Genomic DNA, 13,330 nt, shown 5'->3' on the forward strand with positions numbered 1-13,330 from the left:
TTGCAGATCAATATGTCAATATTTAATTGTGCAATAAATAAAAATAGTTGAGAATAATATGATTTACAGAATATATTCTGAATCAATTTTATAGGAAGTCATGCTTCGTTTACCGTAAACAGTACGTGCCCTGATAATTTATATGAACACATGAAACAGTTTCATTTTTTACTTATTATAGTGATACACTCTTTCATCGACCTTTGAATACAATATGTGTACATTTAATTTTACTTGCCATTCATAATCGGGACCAAATTTTATTCCAGACTACATTCTGAAAGGATGCAAGTCTGGTATTTTACAGCCTCTAAAATTTATATTTAATTTAATTTTGAGATCCTCTTGTTTTCCAGAATTGTGGAAATGTTCAAAAGTCACTCCGATTCATAAAAAGGGTCCCAAATCTCAGATTGACAATTACAGGCCAATAGCTTTGATCTCATCACCTGCAAAGTTATTTGAAATTGTTTTGCATAAATACATTTTTAATCATTGCAGGTGTATGCTTCTCGACCAACAACATGGTTTCCGTAAATCTCGATCCACTGTCACTAATCTAATGGTTTTGTCTAACTGTGTTTCAAAATCATTGGACTCTGGTGTACAAGTGGACGTCATATACACAGACTTTGAAAAAGCATTTGATAAAGTTAACCATGCTTTACTTGTAAAAAAGTTATCTAATTTCGGGTTTTCTGAAGATCTCATAAATCTATTCTCAAATTACTTGACCAATAGATATCAATTCGTCAAGTATAATAACTCTTTTTCAGAACGATATAAGACCCCTACTGGAGTACCTCAAGGATCCAATTTGGGTCCATTGTTGTTTTTATTGTTCATTAATGACATAGAAACAGCAATAGAGCATTCAGATTTTTTATTATATGCAGATGACTTGAAAATTTACAAGAAAATACATTCGATTTCTGATTTCCTCGACCTACAGGAGGATCTCAACTCTATATGGAAATGGGCTTGCTATAACCAATTGACTGTCAGTGTAAAGAAATGTCACACAATTTCATTTTCAAGGTCGTTAACGCCGGCAAAATATTCTTACCATCTAGGCGGATATTTTCTGGAAAGGTTTTTTTCAACTAAGGATTTAGGAGTGACTTTCGAAGAACGTTGGAAATTTAGCCAGCACATTGCAGAGACTCATAGCAAATCCTTAAAAATGCTCGGTTTTATCTTGACAAATGCGCGTTACTTCAGGAATACTTTAGTATTGCGCACTCTTTATGATATTCTAGTCCGCAGCATACTAGAAACTAGCTCCATCATTTGGATCCCAGGCGTAATGAATCAATGTAATGAATTGAAGCTGGAAAAAGTACAACGTAAATTTCTTCGATATTTATACTTGAAGGAATACGGGTATTATCCGTTCTTGTTTCCCAGTGCTTTTATTTTGGGAGCCCTGGGATACGTTTCTTTGTCGACTCGCAGAAGTGTTTATGTAATTAAACACTTCTGGAAATTGCTCAAGGGCATCGTAGACAATCCTTCAGTGCTCGAGCAGCTTCAAATGTGGGCTCCTGAAGGTGGTTATAGTTCTCGGTCGCGTCCACTATTCTTGCCTGTTAAGTCTAGAACTGGAGCACTTGCCAACTCTTCTCTGGCCAAGGCTATTTATCTGCTCAATTCTGTCCATAGTAATATTGACATTTTCTCTTGCACATATGGAGTTTTGGTTCAGTTCGTATGGGACAATGCACACCTGTTGAGGTGATTTGTGTCTGTTGTTTTGTCTTGTTTATATTTGTATGTATTGTGATGTATTAGTACTTTTGACTATCGTGACGCATTAGGTTTGCCTGTCAGGTCACGATGGTTATAATTTTAATAAATAAATAAATAAATAAATAATCCACATTTTTTAATTATCTTATTTATTATTATTTTGTTGAATCCTCATATGAAATAATGACTAATATTGTTGTTTTATGAAAGAAGATCACTAAGAAGTTACAAAAGCAAAATTTCAAGGTTTTAACGAGGAAAACTTAAAGTTTAAAATAAATTCTTATGTAGCTAGAACTAATACAGTAAGTGCGATGACGCAAATATCGATGTACAAATAATTTATTGAATATCAACAAGAAAAGGTAAAAGGAAAAATTGTGGATATTCATGTTTTGCACTATTCATAAACCATTGCGCATTTTAAAAGACACGCCTATTCTATTTTAGTTAAATCAATATGGGCCAGAGAAAATGGTTTTTCGCATGCGAAAATATACAATCTTGTTTGTAAAATGTCAGGTTTTATATATGAAATATCATTATATGGAACTACTTTTTAACAAAATCAAATACGAGGCAAGAAAAAAAGAAGAGAACATAATTGGTAATACTTACATGATATCTGGATTAGCTCAATGCTATCTAATGAACAAGCGTCAGTTTTCTCTACACCGTGCAAACCCTCAATAGCTGACAGGCATCCGCGAAAATCTGCTAAAAAACTCTTGAGATTTTATTGTCTGTGTAAACCAGTGTATACCTAAAATCAAAGCTTGTGCACCATTCAACTTCGAATATTAATGTGTATGTAAGATTTTTACCAGATTGAGCTGAACTTCAGTCTTTGCTGGAGAGCCACGATAAACGCCAGTCGACCACACGCTGGAGTTCGCCGAGCATATTGTGATAGAGCGGGAGAATCCTCATGAGGTTAAAACCCAAACCCTTGAGGGAGTGATCTCTCGGGCGACCGTCACTATCTATGACAAACAAAGCATAGCATAGCGAGGACCGAGCAAAATAAAATTCCATTGTAGCGGGAGTTACGCAACTTAAAACAGCTGCACCTGCAAGATAATACAATAAGATATTTATCATATGAGAACAAACAATTGACAACCTCTATTGCTTGAGTCAATATCATGTAAGTGATTTCGGGTTTTGAGTGACTCTGAAATTGTATACTCTTGATTTGAGACAGCTCTGGCGGATCACATGTGCGGATGTTGGTGGGCGAGTTGCATCGCTTCATTATTCAACCAACGAAATATTTTCATACCTTAAAGTGAAATTACTTTAACTTTGAAAAGTGTAATGCGAGGGGTAGATTACGATAGCGATTTTTACGCTGAATAAACGCATTTTCTATTGCATCCTTTACGCACAAAGTAGAGAAAAAGAAAACAGGCGGAAGAGGAAAAATTTATCCTTAATACACTTGATAATTATTCGTGAGCAGGAAAGAAAGTCTAAAAAATGTATATCTTTCTTAGTTACTAACCATTGAAAAAAACAACTGCAACCGAGATTCTCACGGCAAATGGAAAATTAAATTACTATTAACAAATCACAGACAATGATACTATAAAATTCAGGATCTAAAATATTTTACCTGCGTATAAACTAAAATCGCGATAACAATAATGATTCTGCGCAATATTATTGATGAACGTCATCTATATAAAAGACCAACTTCTTCGAAGTCCACATTATGCCATCGCAAAATTTCTTGACGTCCACAAAGATCATTCAAAGCAGCAGTAAGAGCTATATACTTTTGTGGCGATCACACACAGATGCCCACCTTGTTCTTAAAACTCACGTTAATTTACTGTGACCAATATGATCATTCATCAACAAAGAAGCAATACAATAGCATAAAGGATGGGATCACACATAAAAGCCCTCGTTACGACCAGAAAATCACATAAATAACACGAGTTTTGTTCTTACTAAATATTCTCCGTCATAGAAAGAATATTTCTTTATTGCGAAACGGTTGCGGTTACGTCTCAGTATACGATCTTGGACAATGCCCATCAAACAAATGTCGCTTTCTAAAGACATATACTTATTTCACTGTTCTATGAAACGAATACATCTATTAGCTAAATTTTCGCTGCTTGATTGTGATTGATTAGCAAACTTTGCAGCCCTGAATACTTAAGCCTGTACTCCGATGAGGAGACGGTAATCACAAGCAACCACTCGAAGCACGCCGCCCGAGGACAACATACTGTCATGGGCGCTCATATCCCGAGAGGGACTCCTCCATACGAGCACCACCGTAGTAGAGAGAGATCTTCCACGCCTTTGAGGACCTCTTACGGAGATCATTCCTGCGCTTTCTTCTCTACCATTGCTCGGAGAAAACCTCTCGCTATTTATCGTCTATCGCAATTGTAATATAATCTAATTAAAACTCTAACTAGATTCCATTAAGCATCTCACTGGCTACGAAGTCACATCCCTAAGATTCTCAAACCTTAAATTTCCAGCAAGCAAAAACTAACCCTTTGACAACTGATAGTTTGATAATCAGCACAGTCCGTGACTTTATCAATGAACTACAGATAGCTTTTGAACCATAAATCACATAATTATAAATTAAATAACGTTTGTAAATATAATTTAACAAAAAAAAGATAATAAAAACCCACAATCATTTTAAAATAAATATATAATTTCTGCTCAGAATTAGTTAATGAATCAAATATTAATTCAATACCGAACTTGAATACAATGGAGCTAACGCCAAATCGACACACACGATCTGACTCAATAAAGCAGTTAAATTAAACTAGGACTAAATAGATAAATTTGATTTTGTGACAACTTTAAGATTACTATGACACAACACCTTAGCAAAGTCAGCGCACACCAAATGAAAAAAGTTTATTAAAATTAGTTCATGCCCAAAATGTCTGCAGAATAATTAAAAAAAATATAATATATCTTCCTAAAAATCGTATGCAAAACTTTCTTTATTTTTCTTTATGAAAAATAATTTTAAAAATGAATTTAAAAAAGTTCATTACGTCGACAAAGAAAATTTAATTACTAGTGCGTATAATACAAACGAATTATTTATGCAGTAATGTCAAAAGTTCAATTTTCCTTGTTATGTTAATTAGCAAAAAAAACAGTGCCGTACTCAGTATTTTATGTTTATATTAAATAAATATTTAAACGTTTAACATTAAATAAATATCTAAAATAGGTGTATAAAATATAATATTTCAATAAAATATTAATTCGTTTAATAAATACATGCAGACTTTTTTATTTTAATTATATCGTTTTACTTTACTTAAAACTAATCAATAATCCATTATATATTTTTCTTATATAATTTTAAAAATGTTTGAGTGCCAACCTTTTTTATTCAACACAATGAGAAACATTGCTGTCTCATGTGTGATAAATCGATAACTGTTATGCTTCCACTTCACTCTCCGAAAGTAGGCGACAGTTGGCCAAGGACGGGAAATATAATGTGAAAATTCGGGCTTACTTCGGTCGAGCTCGGTTGTCCCCGCGCTAAAATCTCTCGCAAGTTCTCCGAGGTCACCGCGAACGGGAGGTAAACTGGGGGTAATTTTGGTCGAGGCGGCCGACTTCGTCGCCTCCAAAAATTCCCTCGCTTTCCGAAGTTAATACCCGAAGACGCTTAGAGCGCGAGCGGCGAGATACTTCCCCTTTCGCTCTCTCGCGTGACGAGAGAGAGAGATAGAGATGGTTTATCGCAAACTGAGATAGAACGATTCAATTTTAATATGGGCGTCTTCACGATCGCGCCACTGTTTGGTATTTTTGCCCGATCTGGACGGCCAAAATTATTTCTCCACTTTAGTTGATTCCATAAGTGCTCTTAGTCAAATATATGATATTATAAGTGCTAAAAAATACAATTATTTAAAGTATTTCTTTAATTGTAGGCCCGAGGAATAGGAATTCCGTGTTGAACGGTCGTGCGAATTTCGCCGCGTAGCGTAAAAAAAAAAATGTATATGTCACAAATTTGCTGTTTTTTATTAAGAAAAAGTATTTGACTAGCATTTTACCATACTCGGTATCGTTTTTTTAAATATGTATATATTTAGTCATTCCAAACAAATTTTTATTTTATTTCATTAGTACGCGATCCACAATTTGACGTTTACTGATTTTACCACGGTAACCATATTATTAAAAAATTACAATCATTACAAAACTGTATTTTAAATTTGACGTTAACATTTCTTTAATTGTAGGCCCGAGGAAGAGGAATTCCGTGTTTAACGGCCGTGCGTAGCGTAATAAAAAAATTTAGCCGCGTAGCGTAAAAAAAAAAAATTGTATATGTCACAAATTTGCTGTTTTATATTAAGAAAAAGTATTTGACTAGCATTTTATCATACCCGGTATCGTTTTTTTTAAATATGTGTATATTTGGTGATTCTGAACAAATTTTTAGGTCGTAACTTTCGCGACTAAGCCCCGTCCCATTTTTAAGAATAATACATTTTTAAGGTATGCAATGTGTTAAAAACCGCAAAAATCCGCAGTCAATTTTGCATGTATCATAAAGAGAAAGACCTAAGCTATATATTGTATATAAAATCTCAATTCAGCAAATTGACTTTCCATACTTTTCCTTAAAAAATAATAGAAATTATTCATTAGTTGCACACTTGAACGTTTCCTGTTTATTATTTATTAGTGACAGTGAAGCCTCGATTCAACATAAAATGTCTTATTTACTAACATTGATCTATTCCGGTGCATTGCAATCATCCACCATCTCCTTTTTCTCCATTTGGCTTTAATTTTTTTTGTGTTTAAAACACGCACGTAGTTATAATACGCGAGGTTGAGAAGCGTGCACGCGTATGAAATTCCCGGCTGTGCGAACGCTATTCGAAAAACTGCGACCTTGACCGACTTCGGTCGAACTTCCACTAGGACAACTTTCGGAGAGTGAAGTGCAGGTATTACAAAGGAGTATGACCTAAAATGACACTATTGAACGAAACGCAAGAAAATTTTTACTGCCTTTAATACAAAAGTAAACAAAAGAAAACGATTTAAAAACATCATTCATTAATCAACGAAATGTTTTAAGAACGTTTGTATTCAAAATTAATATATTGCACTTTGCAATAAACACCATAAAATGTTGATAAGGTTCACTCTTTTCCAAAACATAGTAATACTACTTCAATAAAATACAGTAATGTTTAAAATACGTTTTTATTTAATGTGTTTTTTGACAAAGTTTTAAGAATTTTTTTTCAATGAAAAAATATTTTGTAAATTATCTTGTTTTTAAATGTAAAAAATATTTTTATAATTAAATTCATTCCAATGCGCAGCTGTAATAAAAACAGTACACGGCAATGAACGTGTTACTTTAACAAAAAATATTGTAGGTAAATAGTTGGTCTAGTTCTAGTGGTGTATCGCTGAGTATTTATCGGTTTTAACTTGATTGTGAAATTACAAAAAATTGTGCAAATTACCATTTTAATAAATTGATTTTTGTGATAGATATATTTTTTTAAAATGGTGGAATGTAGCAAGCTTATGTTTGAGCAACATTTTAGTAATGCAAAATGTTGCCAATTAACCCACCCTTGGACAAAAAGTTGTTTGGATATTAACACAATTATGAATTTTTTTCAAGGTGGCTTTAAATTTTTTGGATTATTTTATGCTGTAAGTATAATGTGCACATATATATATATAGATTATTAGATTTAATATTACATAATAAGTATTTTATGCTATGCTAGAAATATTTGTGACTTTTAAAACTTGTTTTTAGTAGTATATTGTATAAATAGAATAGTCATGAATTTTTATAAAAAAAATTAAAATTATAATCAAAAATACACACTTTCACTAAAATAATATATATTTTTTATTGTAAAATTTATTTTTAATTATTTCAGATGAGATTTATTGTAAGCGGTATGAAACCAAACAAAAAATATTTATTAAAACTATTAATGGAATATATTGTGTCAGGTGTTTTTGCATCGTGTGTTGGTATTGGACTCTTAGAATTCAGTTGTATTTTTAGGTATGGAAAACATGTATTATACTAACAACATAAAAAATTATATATAAGATATTTTAAAATACAGAAAAGTGAGAATTAAATATTCGTATATGTTGTGGAGTTGTGTGCCATGGTGATAATAAAAATATATTTAATGCTTTTGAATTATTATAATATATTATCGTGCTATATCGTTATTTGCGGAAGAGCGCGGTCGTGCGTGTTGCTCTTGAACCAAGCGCTAATGTTGCCAGACGTTATATTCATCTGGGTTGCAACAATGCATTTTGTAGTGCATTTTTTTACTCATAAACCCAAAAATTAAACGGTATTTGAAATGATGACATCTCGCACATTTTTGCTACGAAATATATATTTTAATTTTTAATTATTATATGTATATAAATATATAGATATAAATTAGGTTTCAGTGTCGGGTGTCAATGTTTAATGCGGAATAGTTCAGATGAATCGAAGTAATATAACAGATCGTTTTTATTATTTTAATATAATTATTATTGTTTTAAAAAACAGTTTTATATTTATATAATATAACTAAAAAAATTATTTTGATCCGGGTTTTTGTAAAATATGAAGAGCCTTAACGTATGGTAAATCTATACTCCTTTAATAAAAACCATCTATAATGTATCTGTGTCTCTAGGTTATTTTTACAGACGATAAATCCATATTTTTCATAAAAAAAAAACACTTATGAAAAAAATCAAACAAATTCTTACTGCACATTTATGGCTTATTCTCAGCTTTCAATGAAAATAGATTTTATTATAACATTTTTTTTACAGAAACCTCTTTGGAAAATTTTATTATTATAACTTAATTTTTATACCAACATTCATATCAGGATTCACATTTATATTCTTAGAGCCTCCTCACAGAAGATATTTTCTCAACAACGTGTTTGTTAATTTAGTACGAGATTTAATTATTTATTTATTATATAGTTGCAGTTATTACATAAAAAAATAATATTACAGGTGTTTGAATACTGGATAAGAACATTGGAATACAAGGGATACGTTAAATCGACGCATTTGAAGGCAACTATCATGTTTATGTTTGGAAGTTCATATTTGTTATATTTAATGCGACAAGAGCAAGAAAAAATAAAGAAAATGTCCTTCATATGGTAAATATCATCATAGTTACAAAATATGTATTAATTAATTATATTTTCAATCAATATTGCAGGTTCTTCACACCTCCAAAAGTTAATAGAAAATCTGCAACAAGCAACGATACTATATATCCTTCACATTGTCCACATGAAGATGTTTGCCAAAAATATATTTTTAAGGTAATATATGTATATAATATACAATGCTTTAAAACACTTAATAATCAAATGTTATCAAAAAATTTTATACTCGAATATTTTTAGGGAACTGTCCAAATGTTCTCAATCGGTTGCGCCATGTCAATTTTGAGAACAATCATCCCACTATTAGGAAATCCTATGAAAGCGATCAGATCAATCACCAAGAAGCATTTCACGCTAGGTCTATTTTTTGGAGGATACATAGGCATTTATAGAGTGCGTATGACTATATAAAGTCAAATTTATATCCCATTTAACTGAGACTTATACCAAATTTACAGCTGGTGACATGCCTCCTGTGTCAACATTATAAAAAAGATTCTACTCAATATGCCTTACCAGCAGGCTTCTTAGCTGGTTCGGCGATGTGGTTCAGTCCCAATTTGTCCATATCACTCGCTTCCATAACATCAATTTTGCACGTAAATATTAAATTTGCTATGGACCATTATGTATGTTTTATTATTTATCATTTTAATATTTTAGATATTAGTCAGTAGGATGTACGACAATAAAATGCTACCTGAAAAAATACCTTTACCTGAAATTCTATTCGGAATATGTTTAGCGATAGTGATACATGCTGGTACTGTACATTCTAATATTTGTCCTAATTACGGCCTAAGAATTAAGAGATTAGTTACAAATAACTTGTAAGTATTTATTTATTAATCGTTTTTTTTTTTAGTTTTTAATCTAAATATATTTTAGGTCTCTAATGGTTGAAGATGTAATTTCATCAGTTCCAATACATTAAACTTAGATTAATTTTTCGGTGGACTGGAATATTTTCTTTGTTTAATTTGTTTTACAAAACTATAAGATAAATTAGATTTTTTTATAAAATAATACTTTTTTAAACCATTTCTTAAAAAAAAATATATTATTTTTTACGTTGAAATAAATCGATATTAAAAATATTTATGATCAACATTTAAGATAAGAAATTTCATAGCAATTTATGTTTATTCTTACAATATTTTATTATTTATTTTCATATTGTATTATTAACTACTAATATATAGTTTTATAAATATACAAGTATTTTTATTTTTTCCATCGGGTTATACATATCTACAGTGATTTATTCAACATTTTTTTCATATTTTGAAGAGCTCCAGGTTTAAATTTTTTTATGGATAGCCTTGCAGTGGCAGCATGTGGGTCCTGCTGGATCAGATGCAACTTAAGACATTTTAAATTGCACAAGCACTTTATTAAAACTTATAAATTACTAAGCTCAGTGGATGTAACGTAAGGGTGCAGACTCAAGAAACCAAAACATTTTTGTAGCCCTTTATATATTATATTATTATTATTGTGGCGACCACAAGATGACCACGTTTGAAAAGATCTTTGTCTCAAAACTTGCGCTCATTCATTGTGACCGAAATGATCATCCATCAACAAGAAAACAAGATAATAGCGTAAAGACGCCCGTAGCCCGCGGATAACATACTGTCACTGGTACCCCTCTATACGATCACCACCGTAGTAGAGAGAGAGTCAACATTCGCTGTACACTCGCTACCACGCCATCTACTAGAGACGACTTTTGAGGACCTCTTACGGATATCATCCCTGCGCCAGCTTCTCTACCACCACTCGGAAAAAACATCTCATTTATTGTCACAACATATGTAAATATAATGAAATAAAACTCTTATCTGAAACACCCACTCGAAAAATCTTGAATTAATTTGAATTTTTGTAGGTATTTTTAAAAATTAAAATCCATATTTTAATAAAATATGAAAACAAAATAAACAATATGCTTTTAAGCATTTAATTTTAAAAAATCAATGTAATAATATAAAATTAAAATTATTAGAAAAAAAAATACAATACGTATGTAAAATTATGTTTCAAAAATGTAGAATAGACGATATATTTAAAAATGAATGAAAAAATATAAACATAAAATTAATTCAAAAAAGATAAAAACTAATAACAAAAAATACAATCTATTTAAGAATTCAGTTTTAAAAAAGTACGATAAATATCTTTAAGAAGTAATAAAAAAATATAAACACAAAATATTAAAAAAAAAATTAAAAAATTAATAACAATAATTCACGTGTATTATGTATTTAAAATTTTGGTATTTGAAAAACAGTATTGACAATAATAATAAAAAAACATTTTTAATCGAAAAATTTTCGTCTCACTTTTTTCTCAGCAAATTCTCGTACGGGTTTAAAACACAATTTATCACATATCTCATGTTTGATAGCTATTATAGCCAATCCGCTTAGTATATCTTGAGTCATTATGATCCTTAAATAGTATTTGATGATTTTTAATTTGGAAAAAAATATTTTACATCTTGCAACTGATATAGGCAAAGTTAATATTCGACCCAAAATTTAATGCTGTAATGAATTTTAATACTTTTAATATTCGGTTATTTTCTGATTTTAATGAGGCGGAGTCTTCTATGGGAAGGCCGGCCAAGGAAGAGAGCTTGGCAAGTGGTGACCTGTTATAAGCAACCCTTGGTGTAATATACCCTGACGTTTGACCAAGAAAAATATAAGTGCGCTGCTTGACGACCTAAAATCAACTGTTCGGTATGGCTCAAAATTAAACCAAAAGACCGAGAAAATCAAACTCTCTTAATTTTGATAATTCAACTTAATAAGAGTTCAACTCGATCTTTGATATGACTTGGAGACTAGATGTCGTAATACTACAACGATATCAGACACGTATGTATAATTATTGCACAAATAGTACCACTAAAGTTTTAAAATTTTGTGATTTAATAATAATTTATATAAAAAACTTAACGAATGCACCGCCAGGTTCCGCACAATGATAATTTTATAAAGCAAAAATAATATTTTTTAGTAACGAATACAGAAAGTTTTACTTTTCATAATATAGAGCGCAAAACTAAAGATAATGTATTGTATAATATTATATAATAAAATCGCAGAAATATGAGTTAAGTTAAAATATATTCTTATTTGTGATAATTGTTGCACAGTGTTATTGATAAAATAGATTTATTGGAAAATATAAAATTATTTTTAAGATTGCTTTATCGCATTTATCTTCGCAGATTTAGATAATATATGTACGTGTATATATATCCAATAATCGCAGCTGATATAACATATGTAATTCTAATCATAAAGACACAATATATTTATTTAGAAATATTATTTTTTAACACTCAATCGAACCTTTGATTGTAAAAATATAATGAATAAATATGAAACAGAAATTATTATATATACAACTCATAGATAACCTTACCTTAAGGTGACCATATTCTGAAAATATCAAAGAAGGCCACTAAAAATAAAAAGGTCATCTTGAATTTTTTTTATCTAAAGAAAGGTCACCTTGGACATTTTTCTTCAAAGGGGACACAAGGAAGACAAACCTTTTGAGGAGGACAATCCTCCTCGTCACCTCGTTAATAATGAAACTACGTAAAATGAAGAGCGAACATCTGGATTATTATCGCGTGGTTTGGTTTTAAAGATACGCTAACTAGTAATTTAAAAATGTATTTATATGGTTATGTTATATACAGATACGTATACAAAATTGTAAATATGCTGCAATATGTACACTATTCGAAAATATAGTATCCTGGCTCCTTCTATGGTCACGATTCGTCCTTATGGTAGAGACGGGTTTCTCAGAACCTTAGGCTTAAATTTAATTCCCGTTATTGACGTCACAAATTTAGGGGGATGGTGGCTAGCGGAATTGCAATAGTCTGTAAAACAGAAGAATAGTCTGTAAAGGGGCAAAATTTCCGAAAAGGCTGTGACATTTTCGGGTTTTGAGGTCGAAGAAATATGATTTTGCAAGCAAAAGAAGACCCAGAAAAAGTTTAATTAAGCATTTATAAAATACCATTATCAAGTGTTGAAATCGAAATAGTTGGTCTTGAAGGTCGGAAATTCATCGCTGGAGTGTCGGAGAAATATTATCGGCTGTAATCTATCGTGATGACGCTGGACTATCCACTCGTGCTGGAACTCCTCGGGGTCTCGAGAGCGGATCACTCTTTCTCTCTTAACACTTGGCTATGTGACCCAGATCCATGTGACTTGCCGATATTTTGACCCTTGAACAGTTCATTGAAAAAGTAAAGATAGTTTAAATAATGCGGAAATCGAATCAATATTATATTGGTAAAAAGAAAAAGACAATAATAAAAATTGATGTAAAAAAAC

The 13,330-nt window shown here is 31.1% G+C and overlaps 1 protein-coding gene and 1 long non-coding RNA gene across 4 annotated transcripts; one reads left to right on the forward strand and one right to left on the reverse strand.

Annotated features, from left to right (window-relative positions):
- The first annotated feature begins 7,139 nt into the window (after window positions 1-7,139).
- LOC148239511 (transmembrane protein 135-like) lies at window positions 7,140-10,112 on the forward strand. Of its 3 annotated transcripts, none has more exons than XM_088188030.1 (10): window positions 7,140-7,200; window positions 7,282-7,449; window positions 7,686-7,816; window positions 8,602-8,728; window positions 8,794-8,945; window positions 9,008-9,113; window positions 9,198-9,350; window positions 9,416-9,556; window positions 9,621-9,787; window positions 9,846-10,112. In XM_088188030.1, exons 2-10 carry the CDS (start codon window positions 7,297-7,299, stop codon window positions 9,889-9,891), a joined length of 1,176 nt encoding a protein of 391 aa, XP_088044156.1. In that variant the 5' UTR covers window positions 7,140-7,200; window positions 7,282-7,296; the 3' UTR covers window positions 9,892-10,112. The 3 variants fall into 3 exon arrangements, with proteins under 3 accessions (XP_088044156.1, XP_088044139.1, XP_088044148.1); XM_088188022.1 differs by having other exon boundaries at window positions 7,195-7,210; XM_088188013.1 differs by having other exon boundaries at window positions 7,156-7,449.
- A 2,526-nt stretch (window positions 10,113-12,638) lies between these two features.
- LOC148239512 (uncharacterized) lies at window positions 12,639-13,221 on the reverse strand. The gene is made up of 2 exons (XR_015811299.1): window positions 13,008-13,221; window positions 12,639-12,867 (listed from the first exon to the last, which is right to left on the reverse strand). It is a non-coding gene; the product is annotated as an uncharacterized LOC148239512 (long non-coding RNA).
- Window positions 13,222-13,330: the final 109 nt, after the last annotated feature.

Source organism: Plectrocnemia conspersa, unplaced genomic scaffold (genome assembly GCF_051122295.1).
Source record: "Plectrocnemia conspersa isolate PC_06_02 unplaced genomic scaffold, ASM5112229v1 ptg000001l, whole genome shotgun sequence".
Taxonomy (NCBI): domain Eukaryota; kingdom Metazoa; phylum Arthropoda; class Insecta; order Trichoptera; family Polycentropodidae; genus Plectrocnemia; species Plectrocnemia conspersa.

Coding starts and splice junctions, on each gene's coding strand:
- LOC148239511 (XM_088188030.1), top strand. CDS start 7,297: ATGGTGGAATGTAGCAAGCTTATGTTTGAGCAACATTTTAGTAATGCA. Junction 7,817..8,601: donor GAATTCAGTTGTATTTTTAG/GTATGGAAAACA, acceptor TTTTTTTTACAG/AAACCTCTTTGGAAAATTTT. Junction 9,788..9,845: donor AGATTAGTTACAAATAACTT/GTAAGTATTTAT, acceptor AATATATTTTAG/GTCTCTAATGGTTGAAGATG.